This window comes from Gavialis gangeticus, unplaced genomic scaffold, assembly GCF_001723915.1.
Source record: "Gavialis gangeticus isolate Ggan-Ray unplaced genomic scaffold, GavGan_comp1, whole genome shotgun sequence".
NCBI lineage: Eukaryota > Metazoa > Chordata > Crocodylia > Gavialidae > Gavialis > Gavialis gangeticus.
The window spans coordinates 3,765,424-3,778,608 of record NW_017729011.1 but is presented as its reverse complement, the minus strand read 5'-3'; the positions used below and the strand labels follow the sequence as shown (position 1 = coordinate 3,778,608).

Sequence of the window (13,185 nt, the reverse complement as noted above, 5' to 3'; positions counted from 1 at the left end):
TTTGCTGTCTGGTTTCTGTGCCTTTATGCCGTGCTTGGGTTGGCTTTTCAGGCAAGTACAAGGACTAAAACCTTTCTTTGCAACTGAAAGCCAAGAGTCTTGCTTAACTCCACATCCCCAGGAGCTGGAACTTAAAAGCAGCACATCAGGCTGCGAGAATGCAGCTCTGGAGGCTTGAAAGTAGCTTTCCTCAGCTGTCTCCTACAGGTAGCTGACCCTCCATCCAGCTGGGTCTTGGTCCCAGCTCTGCCCTAAGCTCCTGAAAGTTCTTGGGTGAATCACTCTGTTCTCTGTGCCTCAGTTTCCCCTGCTATAAAACTAGGATAATGACGTTGCTTCGCATCACCCTGGGTCCCAACTCAGTGCAAGTCCTTGTAAGTCAGAGGCTGCACTGTTGGCAGTTCCTCCTCAAGAAGGAAGGCAGCAGCTACCATGTCATCGCCATGGGGCCGAGTCCCATTGCAGTGCCTGGCCCAGCACTTTTAAGCTGTATTCACTTGTTAGCTATTTGCAGGCATTTCGGTAGGGGGAGGGGGGCTGAGCTCTAGAGTTCCCCTGTCTAGTCCAGGTCCCAGCATTAAGGGGTGACAGTAGTGTTGCCTTCTTCAGCTTGAGCCACAGCACCATCCTTCCACTGGGCGCGCATGTGTGTGTGTGTGTGTGTGTGCGCGCGCGCGCACGTGCGCATGCATGCATGCGTGCATTGAGGGCAGCCCCGGCAGCATCCCACGAGTGTGGAATGGGCGCTCTCAGGGGCAAGCACAGCCAACAGGAGTCAGGGTGGGATCTCAGGGTCCTTGAGGTGAGAGTACCCAGCCTATCTCCTGGAGAGTGAGAAAACAGGAAAAAGCAGCAAGGGCCACAAAGGGATGAGAGTGCCATGAAGGCTTCTGATGGGAACAGCATGTACAAGGAAGGGCAGCAGAGCTGTAATGGGCTGAAGTCACAGCAAATGTCTAGGATTGAGATTTGTTACCTGCAGTTCTCTGATTAGCTGTTAATTTAAACAAAGTAACATATTTGTGGAGGCTTCCTCTAAGTCTAGCTATAGAGTCCACACCTTTCTTTACAAGCATGTTAACTAGCTTCAGGCAATGCACAATCAATGAACCCTAAGGTAAAAAAAAAAAATCTTGAGTGAAATGAAAGGGTCTTTGGAAAACCCACTGATAGCCTAAATACCTTAAAAATGCCTGATGCCCCCCTCCCATTAGGCGGTCAAGAAATTGGATCAGATTAACAGGAACTCATGCCCTCGTTCACATTAGATGGGTTTGTTCAACGTTTTGATGGGCTGAGGGCCAGGTTTGTGCGAACAAGAGCAGCTCAGCTGAGACACCAGCTTCTATTAATAGAGCTGGTGTCATTATTAGTCCCATTTGAAAATAACTGTGGGGAAAACTGCCTTGCATCCTCCCCCCCAGCTGATAGATACATAGGGGCTCAAAGGACAGGGCTTCTGGTTTTGGTTAATTCTGCTATTTTTCCTCCTCAGAAATGTCAGCACCAAGTAGTTGGAGAGAAAATGTTGACAGGTAGTTGGGAACTTAAAACATCATCTCAGGCATGAAGTGAAAACCAAGCTCGCCAGGGGAGGGTGGCTGGGAGCTTCTCAGCCTTTCAAATCTTGAACTGTTTTGATTTTTAGTCCCTGAAGTTCAATCAGTGTTGGAGGGGAGTGTGCTGTGCTCGTCAGCCCCCACCCACCGCTCTGGTGGAGGTGCCGGCTCTCCCAGCAGAGCCCTTCTCGAAGGGGGACTTCTCACACAGCTGGGCTAAAGGTTGTGTGTGAGAGAGCCGAGAGCAAGTCAAATGAAGCAACACCGGTATGGATGAAGAAATGCTAACGGTGAGGCCAACAGCAGCAGCTCTGAACCACCCCCACCCTCATTCACCTCCTTGCCCAGCCCCCCCTAATGGTAGGGAGGCCTCTGCAAGCAAGGCTGGGGTGGAGCTCAAATGGCCCCTTGTGAGGGACCTCTCAGCACAGCCAAAACACTGGTTGTGTGAAAGACAAAGCAAAGGATGGTTTGCTTCCCTTGTGTCACTCACCAGTTAGGCGGGTGCTACAGGGCAGCCTGTGATCATCACACAAAGCCCTTCACAGGTGAAATCTGAGATGTCTGTGCTGTAAACTAGGTGGAAAGATGGCTGTAACCCCTACTAGGGACAGCCTAGGTCCTCAGGACCCAGAAAAATGGACTCAAGTTGCATTGAAGGGAAAGCCCATAAGAGCATCCTTGTAGAGTGAGAGTGAGCAGACGGAGGGGAGTGGGGGGAAGAGAAGATGACAGAGAGAAATAATTTAGCTTTTAAACTGCTGCCCTCTGGTGAGACATTTCCCAAAGTCAAGTGTGAAGCCTTAGGAAAGATTCATGGCACAGGGCAAGGAGCTGGCTTGCTCACAGATTGATGGAGCTCACATAGTTGCCCGAGGGGGGAGGAGGGTCTGTCTCAAGTAGCACGCAGGGCCTAGATCCCACTTCTGTCCCCAAGGGCTGTGCAAGCCCCCACGCGGCTGGTCTCACACAGACAGCCATTATTGTCCCAGGTGAGCCTTAAACCCTATCTGCATGCCATACCTGCAGCTTCATCCATGTTTCCAAATAGATAGGTTATGCTACAAATAAGCCTACTGTTGTATTAAGTGAGCTCTACCGGTATAGCGCTATTGGTACACTTACAGCAAAGCGGGGATGTACTACCTCCCCAGTACAACCTTCATCTGGCTCTAACAAACCTGCCTGGTGGTGGATGGATCCGACTGGGTGGCAAGCAACCCGACTGCCACAGTACCATCCAAGACAAATATGGCTCCTAGAGACAGGACTAGAGTAGAGACCCCTTCTGCAGCTGCTGTGATGTAGGGCTTGTAATGACCAAGGTCTTCCTACTACCTTCTGCAGGAACTCGGCTCTGGGAGCTAGGGAAACCCAGGCCAGCACAGAGCTACCAGCTTGAACCTGCTGCACTGCCAGGGGGAACTCACTGTACCTCCCAAAACAAGCTTCCCCTGTTTTAGAAAGGGAAACAGTTCCACAATGAAGGTGTGCTCCACCTCCATTAGCAGGCAGCCCCCCCACTGTTGGCAGGGGTCTCCAAGAAAAGGAAAAACTAAGGAAATTTCAGCTTCCTGGTAAACAGGATCAAGTAAAGTTGAGCCCTGCAGAGGGAAAAGGCAGGAGGAATGGAAAGAACCTGATTAAGGCAAGGAAGGCTCAGTATTTTGTCACAGCTCTGAGTGTACTCCCTTTGCAACATGACCAGTGATGGCAGTAATGCAGTATCTGCCTGTAGTGGATGAAGTTCACTCTGGGCAACTGCAGGACATGGTCCTTCTGACTTCAGCAAAGCCTCCCTGGCAGCCTCAGGCCCAGAGGCTACCACCCACGTGGCTCAGCCAAAGGTGGTAGCTGGAACTAGGCTATGTACAGGTAGCACCTAGGGCTCTGCAGCAGTCACAGCTCTGAGCACAGGTAACCCCTGTGGGTGTCCTCCTCATTCTTCAGAGTCTGTTGACTCTGCTTCAGGACAGTTCACTGTTCTCCAGAAGACGCTCACCTTTCCACCCTGCTGGAGAGAAGAACCTGAAACTCAGATTTATGTACACAATTAGTTTCCCCCCTCTTGAAGGTACCATACCTAAATAAACCAAGCCTGAATAACCTCTTAGCCCAAGTTTCTGGGCCAAGATGACTACTGTAATCACAGATTTGAAAAAAGGTGAGTGTCTGGGAGACTAATCCCAGGCTTTTCCACATTAAAAAATGGTCCAGTCAGAAAAATTATTTAAATAAAAATACATTTTCTGTAGGGTGAAAAAAAAAAAAGAAAAAGGTTACAGTCTATTGTTGAGAGATTATTAAGGGAATAATTAAAAAAACAACCCCCAAAAGTTTAACTTGATCAATCAAATGACACCCTCTACTAGAACTGTCCAATTCCAATTCAAATCCTAAAAAACTTTTAATTTAGCAGTTTCATACTGACTTTTTGCTTTAAGTTTTCTGCAAAATGAAAAAGAGATCCAGTCCTTTTCCTCAAACAGCTGTTCAGTACTTTTCATACAGCAGCCTCCAAGCTCTTTTCATTTCTCTTATGGTACAGAAAGGGAAAAAAAGATGCATCTGTTAGTGATGTAAAATTTTTGCCACAAATATGAACTATTGATTTCAAGTCAAGTACAAACCCACAATAGAGATGTACTTACTTAGCTTAAAATACAGTTTAGCTTCACATGCTAAATTGCTCATCTTAAGTGAATTATGAAGCCTCCACACTCAAGTTTGTACTGGGGCAATCAATCAGATATACTGTCAATCGCCTTAGTTACACCCATGCAAGTCTCACAAATAAGACTGAAAAGGCACAGCAACTGAACTAATCTCAGATTATTACAGCCAGAAATGGACTCTTAAGACCTCGATTCCTAAATCGATAGTTCAGTTGGAGTCTTTACTACTGAAATGTGAAACTCTGAAGCCCTCCTCCCCAAGATTGGCCTCAACTAGCTACAGGGAGTTAAAAGCCCACCTATCTTGCCTCCACCAGGATTTTGCATCCAGACAGCCAACTTGAACACTTTTTACAGTCATAAGTCAAACTGTTCTTCAGAAGGATTTTAATCAAGTTCAGGTAGTGCAACTAGAAGGAGGCATCCTTTTCCCCAGGATGGAGACACCTTGCTTCCAAAGGCGGCTGGAGGGTCAGTTATAGGCTGGTGGGGAGGGCCTTAGGTTTAATGCCTTGGACCCACAGGGGCACTCCACTCACTTGTGTCAGGATGTCTAGGGTCACACCCTATGGGAGAGGTCTATTCCTTTTGTAACTGCTAGGCAAAAGAAAAAGAAAAAAAAAGAGCAGCCTTGAAGATAATTTTATTATTATTATTATTATTATTATTATTATTTTTAAAACGGCTTGTCTTTTAAAAACCCTTTCCATTGACTAAATTCACTAACCCAATGTGGATATAGCAGGAGTGGAGGGCTCAGTGGATTTTCCATGATGATATTAATTTACATTCTGGTCTAACTGGGAATGAGCAAAGGGTGACTAGGGAATAGTTATAGCACCAGCTCTTCTTGTATTCTGTGAATGGGGCTGGGGAGCTGGAGGCAGGAAGGTGTCACATGCCTTAACTTCTAGAACTCAGCCTGTTAAGACAAGAAACAGTACTGTTAAGCTCAGCAGAGTTTCCATAAACTATTACAGCAATTGTGTCGCTTCTCTACTCTGGATACAACTGGGTAGGTTCCAGTTTTGTAGCAGCTTCCTGAAAAGGAGCCCATTTCTCCAAGAAGATATATATAAAAAGAATGAGTGAAGTTGGTTTGATTCATGACTAAGCAATTATATTTACCAGCATCTACATACATCAGCAACAAGTCAAAGTGGAGCCACTGAGATTGGGAAACATAATTGTTTAATTGCACTTTATTTTTCCAAGAAATGCAATGCAAATCTTCAGGGTTTATCAAAGACATGGCATGTGTTAGTTAGTACTGCTTCCACAGTGGGAGCATTTCTACAGACACCTGACTAAGACCACACTTAGATGCATTTAGGCCATCACAGTGATGGCCATACAAGGAAAGCCCTAAATTATGATCTGGCTCTAAATATTTCTTCTGTACATCAACATTGGACTTTCTTGCTGAGAGCAAGGCATTAACCTTGAGTTATGTGCTAAACATTTATACTTTAGTACATTAAAGTTTGTAAACCAGCCAGTCCTACAATTTCAGAAAAGTTTGGCTACTAGTCACATTTCTTTCAATAGAGCAATGAGAATTTATCACATTGCTATCAATCACATTTTGAACTACACAGATTACCTGCATTTTACAAAAAGTGTGTTTCTTGGGATGCTTCCAGGTCAAACTGACTCAAAGAAGTTGTGGGAAAAAATATCAAGTGATCACAGAACCTAATACCAGTGTAAAAAAAGTTTCTATTCCATTTGTAAAATTTAAGAGAAAACGTGTTTTTATAAGCATTTGTCCTCTCCCCTACCGTATTTGGAACTCAAAATACTAAAGGAGGGGGTTAGTGCAGAAGAACCTGGAAGTGAAAGCATGTAGAAACAGAACAAGATTGAAAATTTCCCAGCTGAGTAAAAAGACGAGTCATTTTTCATTCTTTGTGTTTCAATTAGATTTAAAAAGTCTGCTCCAATAACCCAAGCTATCTGGAGTGAACCAGGTTAAATTACACACCAATATATCCTAACCAATAAACACTTAATTTATGCTACAATCCTGCCACCTGTAGCAGCAGAGAAAAAGGCACAGGAGACTGGCAACTGACTGCCCGCAGGAAACTCCCTCCTCCTGTCTAGACAGGGAGTCCATTAACATTATGGTGGCTTTACTGCTGCTGCTGAATTCCCAGTGCAATCCAGCAAAAGAACAGACTCCTTGGGTTCACCAGCATCATAGGCAGGACCCACACATGTGAACAGAGAAATCTTGCTAACACTCCTCTGTTCAGAGTGGTGACAGTTACCTTTGGTGAGGTTGTGAGGAGGGGCCAACAGCAAGGGGCTGTGTGGCTCAAGGGCTTCCTAGTGCCATTTTGCAATGAGGATAAAAGGGGTAATTGTGGCAAAAGTGTGCCTCAACAGATCCAGCCACACCACTAGCAAACCACAACATGCAAGAGGTTAACAGTCAACACTGGCCACAAAATTAAGTTAATACTTCACAGAACTGGGAAAACAGAGGCCTGGTTTTGGTAAACAGAAGGCTTTTCTTCTGCCAGGTCTTTTGCTTGGGGATGGGAATAGATTAAGGATGCTGCCCAAGCCTAATGGGATGATACCCATAGAAAGATGATCTCCATCTCAGGCTTTGCCTTCTGTTAGCCAGCATGCTGCCCCACTATGTGGGGAACTGGGGATTACTCAGTTCATACCACTCTGGCCACACAGAGACATACCATAATCTTTCACTTGTCACTTATTTTAGTAGGGGAGCTGCAGAGGATTCAACTTAAAAAGGTAAGCACATCAGAGGAGCCTTTGATAAAACATTTACTAGAAGTTACATCCATGTTCTAGAGCACTACTTTAGAGTACTCAGACCACAGCCTTTTAAAGCTAAATGGAGCTGTAACAGCACACAGCCTGTGCTCAGTAGCACCTGTTTGTGTTCTACCGTTCTGAATGTTCAAGAGTTAAAGCTTGCATTCCTCTGACTCCTTGCTGTTTTCAGAAAGGCATATGCATGGTAGCTGTAGCTTGCAGTCAGGTTACAGAATCAGTATATTTTATTTCATGTGTTTTGAATTGGCATCTAACTGTTTGGTGAGCATGTTCGTGAAGACCCAGTGGAAAGTGCCTGTGATCAAGGATTTAGGCTGACAGCCCATAGATCTCTTTGGAATATTTGTAGGTTTAATATCAATTTGGGGAGAGAAGCAGAGACTTTTCTGTCCTATTCTTAACACTATCTGCAGACTTTCTTCTTTGAACCTGTTTACAAAAGTTCATACTTGTGTATAAAAAGGTTACAACAAACAGATCAATGGTTCACACCAATAGGACAGCAATATGAACATGCAGTAAGACTGGTTGGCTCTTTCAGTTAGCCTTGGCCTATGGATGAGCTCATCAGGCCAGAGATCAGGTCCACATGACCAGCAGTGCTAATACAGTCATTTGCTTATCCTGTCTGCAACACAGAGTTTATCTGATCTATTCCCCATCTCAAGCATACGCAGTTGGTAAGTGCAACAAGCTCAAGAAGAGGCCATATGCCAAAAGGAGGTTCACAGACTACTCCCAAATCTTCCAGCTTTTCAACCTAACCAGTCCAGGTCATCATCGTCGTCATCATCATCCCCAAAGAGTGGGGTTGGGGGAGGGCGCCCTTTCAAGCTCTGGAAGAGCAACCAGAAAGCAGTGTTAGGTTATTTGTTTTCAGCAGTTCCCAAAAGGGTCTAGTTTCCAGAAGGCTCTGTGTAAAGGAGTCACTGTAGACACTTTGGGAGGCAGCACCAAGAAACATCATAACTGACTGTCTTCCTCTACATGGCATGCTGGATCAGAGACATTAGATCAGATGGGGAGGGTCTGAAATCCCAGTAGAAAGCTAGGGGACCTTAACATCTCCTAAATCTCCCTTGTAGTAGAACCCCCTCAATAGACTCAGTTACAGCACCAGAGTTTTGAACTTGGTGATCTTAATACTTTCTTGGTGACAAGCCAGCAAACAGGAGGCTGTGGGTTGCTACTTTTGCCTATGAAGCTAATCCTTTACACACCTGTCCACAGGTTCAAGTGTGGACAGTTCCCAGTTGAGTCCCAAACTCTGGTCTCAATACAGTTAATTTGGATTAACAAATGCAAAGTGCATCAAAAGCAAAACTCTGAACTATAAAAAAAAAAAAAATGAAAAAAAGAAGAGAGAAATGAATCCCTCATGCCTTGAAACTTCTTCCAAGAACAAGATGAATGGTTTCAATCATTTCAATGGTTACAGGAAACAAACTTAAATTCTTACCACTTCTTCCTCATCTTCCTCTTCAGGTGGAGCTCCAGGCTTTACTGATTTATTGGTTGCAGCTTTAAACAAGTCATTGTTGTCCTCAAAGAAGCTACAAGAGGTTAAGGGATTAGAAGCAGCTAATTCTCAGGGTGGAACAGAAAGCCAAGATTGATTTGTCTGCACTTGAGAATAACTTCCAGACCCAACACTCAGGCAACCTCAGCTCAAGTTTGCATGGCCACTGATGTCTGAAAACTAATTGAGGCTATGGCAGTAATGTAAAAGGGTACCTAGGCAGCCACAAAGATATCGGAGAACTTTATAACCACTAACTATTCCCAAGTTGGCAAAGTAAACTACTGATTCAGCTAGAAGCAGTTTAGAAGTCATTCACAAAGGACCCTGGTCATACTGGTTGCAGAGATGCACTAGAATTTAAGTCACCACCTTTTTTCAGTTTGTTCATTAGTGGTGGTGACAGTAAATTCCAGACAAGGCTGGACACTGGCAGCATTTTAGCATCTGTTGTCTAGACGTGTAAGGTCAAGCAATACTTAGATGGCTGGCCACTTTCTATAGCACTATACCCTTACTTCTGGGGCAGCTGCACAAGCCACCAGCCAGTTGATCCATTAACCCACCCATTTACATCTGCTGTGCATGAGCAAGAAACCAAAAAAGTTACCACAACCTACCTGGAATCCTTTTGCTTGGGGCTAGATCCCTGCTCTTGAGATTCTGTAGTTTCCTGGTCAGTCTTGGCTGGACCCTTCTCTGCTGTATTGGGCATTAAGTCAGAAACACTGGAATCCTTTTCAGAGCTGGCTTCATTTGGAGTTCTGAGACAACTCCCTTCCTCTTCACTTTTTAGAGGAGAGGGCTCCCGCATGCTTATAGGCTCCTCTCCACTATGCTCTGTACTTGGTATTTTCAAACACTTAGCCATTTCCACTGTTTTTGGCTTAGTTTCTATAACAGGGAGATCTGGAATTTCTACCTGAGCAGATGCTCCTCTTGTGGGACTGCCTTGGGGGGTTACCCCAGTGGGAGCACCTGCCTGCCTTTGCTCATCTGATACAGAGTTCACAGTATCCCCATTTGCAGGCTGTCTGGGAACTGGCAGCACTTGGTTAGGATTAGGTGCCTGAACTGATCTAGAGGAGGTTTGCTCTTTATGTGCCTCTAGGATCTTCTCTTCTGATGCTGCACCACTCTGGGTCCTGTGCCCTCCTTTGGGAGATCTGGGAGAGGCAGCAAGACCAGCTGATTCATGTGGGTGGTCAGACATCACACTGTGCACTGCTGCTTCCCTCACCTCAGTTATGCCTATTCTGCTCTGTGCTAGATCATGCCGGACAGGGCCTTCCTGGTCTTCTTTTGCTTTTAGTGGACTTTCCAGCTTCCTCTCTTCTGTTCTCGGTTCCTCCTCTTCACTGTTGCTTTCTCGCCTCTCTTGTTGTCTGTTGAGCAGCTGGAGAGTTACAGTCTGGAGAATCAAATGAAGCCAGCAAAGAAGTATCATTACTAGAAATAAATTATTGTGCACAAATATAACAGCTGCCATTTAATTGAAGAAAGGTAAATTTTTTGATGCTTTGCGATACGGATGAGGATCATCCAGCCAGGTGCACTAACTGGGACTTTCCTATCATCTCTGATGAGTCCAGCATAGTAATATCACTACTTTTAGCAGCTGAGTTAGACAGCTGCCTTCTGCAATAGAGCATGGATTTTATCCTGCCTGACTTGGAGCACCCCTACAAGGCTATGGTTTTAGGTGGAAATATGGAACCTAGACAGTTGTGACTTAGCAAGTATGACCTGGGTGAAGTAAAATTAAACTCAGGGCTTGGACATATATTTACACTGTAACAAACAAGGAGCAAGCCACACAAACACTTAGGTGCCTCAAACCCTGGGTAAACTTACCACAGGAACAATCTGTAGTAAAGATATACCAGCCTAATTAGGGGTGTGCGCTTTCATCCCAGGGTAGCCATGTGCTGTAGGCAGAAGCTAGTATGTGCTCCCCTGCCATCTAGTGATGTGTTGCTGTAATAGCAGCTACTGTAAGGAGGTGCTCCTGAAGAACGATTCAACTGTTGGGATGCCAATATCATTTTTGTCAGTGTAAGGGTAATATTAATTACCCTAGTGTAACTGTCTTGTCCAGTTTCTCATTTCCCCATTCAGCTACCAGACAATACCATCTCCCATTACATACCACAGGCTGGAGGAGCAAAGGCACTCACTCCCCTTAACCATCTGTACTTCTAACTAAACCAGCGTGCACTTCAGGAAAGTGGGAGATACCTGACCTTCCCCTCTGCCTAGACAGGCTGTCAAAAGCAAGTCAGGCAGATGTGCATCTGTCAAATTATCTCACTGAAGAAAGGTTACTTTTCATCTCACAGCTGCTACCTTATTTAGGACTGAGGTAAACTCCCATAGGGTCAAATGCCATGTTTAAGCAGCCCTCTAAGCTCCTTCAGCTTCTGCAATTCCAACCCCCCCCCCTTTATTTTTTGAAAGGGGTCACAACTCAGCAAGTCTTTGTCCAATTCCCTTTTCAATAATCCCAAATCTAGGTTGAGGTGTAACAGCAGCAGCAACTCACATGGAATCTGAACAGGGGCAAGAACTAACATATAGTGGAAACTATTTCAGTCTTTAATTGTTGGAGTTGTCACTCTCCAACAAAACAGTTGCCAAGAACTTGAGACTAATAATATGCAACCCTTGTCTGAGGAGACTTGAAAGTGACTTAAAAAAAAAAAAAGTCATCCCCAGCAGATCCAAGAGGGAAAAGCAGGTATGCTAGGACAATGGGTTTTGGGGAAGGAATTCAGAATGTGCTGCTTTTATTTTATGGTAATCAGCAAAAAGTAGGACAGCAACTCAGTCCCACAAGCTGGGTGCCCCACCTCCAAAACACATTTTCATATGGACTCCACTCCTCACATGATGGCTTGCTCTATCACTTGGTACTTTTTACATGGCTTGTGCTCTATCTTTCTTAGACAGATTTCAATCCTCTGTGCTTTTTAACCCACCTCCAATCTACTATCCTTTCAAAGCTCAATGAGGTTCTATCAAGAGCCTTGTCCTACTTTCCCCAGCAAGGGGCCTATGTATTTCCCTGTCCTTCTGCTGCATCTCCTGCCATAATTGTAATGTCCCCTTCTATCCTAGAAAGTGACTACGCTTCACACTTATGGACCTAGGCTAAAAAGACTGGAGCTATTTTGACCACAGCCTCACTCTTGCTTTAACAGTTCATAATTCATATCTGCTGTACCTTAATGGTGTTCATGACAACACCCAAAACAATTCTACCACTGTAGGACTCCTCCAGCTCAAATTCACCTCGCAGAGACTGAAATACCCCATTCATGATCTTCTTTACCTGAGGAAGAAAGTGGAAAATCAGTACCATTTCTAACACAGGACAAAACTCAGGACCACAGGCTTCTCCTTAAGCAAGAAGAATAAATCCAATTTTGTTTTAAGAGAATGCACCTTTCATATCAAGTACTGCAGGTCTGGAAATTGTTTAAACATATGAAATGACTTGGGGGTGTAGGATGTGGCATACCAAGCATGCATACCAGCCTCTGGCTTTTTTTACTATTCATTCCATTCAAAAAGAGCACACACCAACTGCAGATATTTCCTCAGCCTGACGAAGAGGTTTTAAACCTGAAAGCTTGCTAAGAAATTTTTTTCCAACTATCTGTGTTGGTCTAGTAAAAGATATCAGATTTACCCAAAGAACTGTGTCTGAAACACCTCAAGAATTTCAGCATGTATAATGGTTCAAGAGGAAAGGGGGATATAATTCCAAAGCCAGGATTCTCCCTCTTATTTAAGTTTTAATCTAGTATTGAGAGAGTAAAGCTTCATACCAAAAGTCCTATAAAGAAGGGAAGATAAGCAATATTCCACAAGATCTAGTCCTTCCTTTTGGTAGATTTCCCACTCCCAGGTAGAACAAGACACTACAAGATTTTCAGTGGATAACCCTCCACCCACAGAGAATAGAGATCGTTTCTGAAGAAGTAACACTGGCTGGTCTAACTCACTTCTTCTATGAAGTCTGCAGGCTGAGGCCTGTCTTGACCTCTCTCAAGCTTCTGGATGCGCTCTTCATATTGAGCCTTCAGGGTAGCAACATGGGCCTGCAGGGCTGCATACTGCCAGGAAGAGAAGGAAGTTAGACCTACTCTACAGCAGCATTTCTCAACCCATGGGTCGCGACACAAAAAAAGTGAGTTGCAAGAATTTATGAAAGTGTCAGGAACAAACTTTAAAAAACGACGGAAACCATGGGTTTTTCCCTGTTGGCTGGCAGAGTTCCAGCCTGAAAGGGGCAGCTTGGGGCCTTCTCTACCCCACAACACCTACTCCCTGCTGCACACACTGGGGGGCTGGGGAGGCAGTGGGTCTGGAGTGAGGGGCACTAGGTTGGGACTGGCCAATGTTTACAAATGGGCCCTGGTACAAAAAAGGTTGAGAACTGCTGCTCTAAAGGACCTCACATTTTGCTGCCATTGTAGTCCAGCTCTGAACAGTGGGCAGAAAGTTGGATTAGCAGTTGCAGTCCGTTTACTGCCATGTCAAATATCTTTACAATTAATGAGCTTTTATTTAAAGCTGAGGGGGTGTGTGTGTGTGTGGGGGGGGGGGGGGGAGAAGG

The 13,185-nt window shown here is 44.8% G+C and overlaps 1 protein-coding gene across 3 annotated transcripts in view; it reads right to left on the bottom strand.

Annotated features, from left to right (window-relative positions):
• Nucleotides 1-4,907: 4,907 nt before the first annotated feature.
• The window catches only part of FKBP15 (FK506 binding protein 15), a 52,718-nt gene continuing 44,440 nt past the window's right edge, over nt 4,908-13,185 (bottom strand). For all 3 annotated transcript variants that reach the window (XM_019510400.1, XM_019510399.1, XM_019510401.1), the window contains 5 exons: nt 12,572-12,682; nt 11,788-11,895; nt 9,185-9,975; nt 8,505-8,598; nt 4,908-7,881 (listed from right to left, as the gene is read on the bottom strand). In XM_019510400.1, coding sequence (XP_019365945.1) covers nt 7,801-7,881; nt 8,505-8,598; nt 9,185-9,975; nt 11,788-11,895; nt 12,572-12,682 — 1,185 coding nt within the window. In that variant the 3' untranslated portion in view covers nt 4,908-7,800. The remainder of the gene's footprint in view (nt 7,882-8,504; nt 8,599-9,184; nt 9,976-11,787; nt 11,896-12,571; nt 12,683-13,185) is intronic.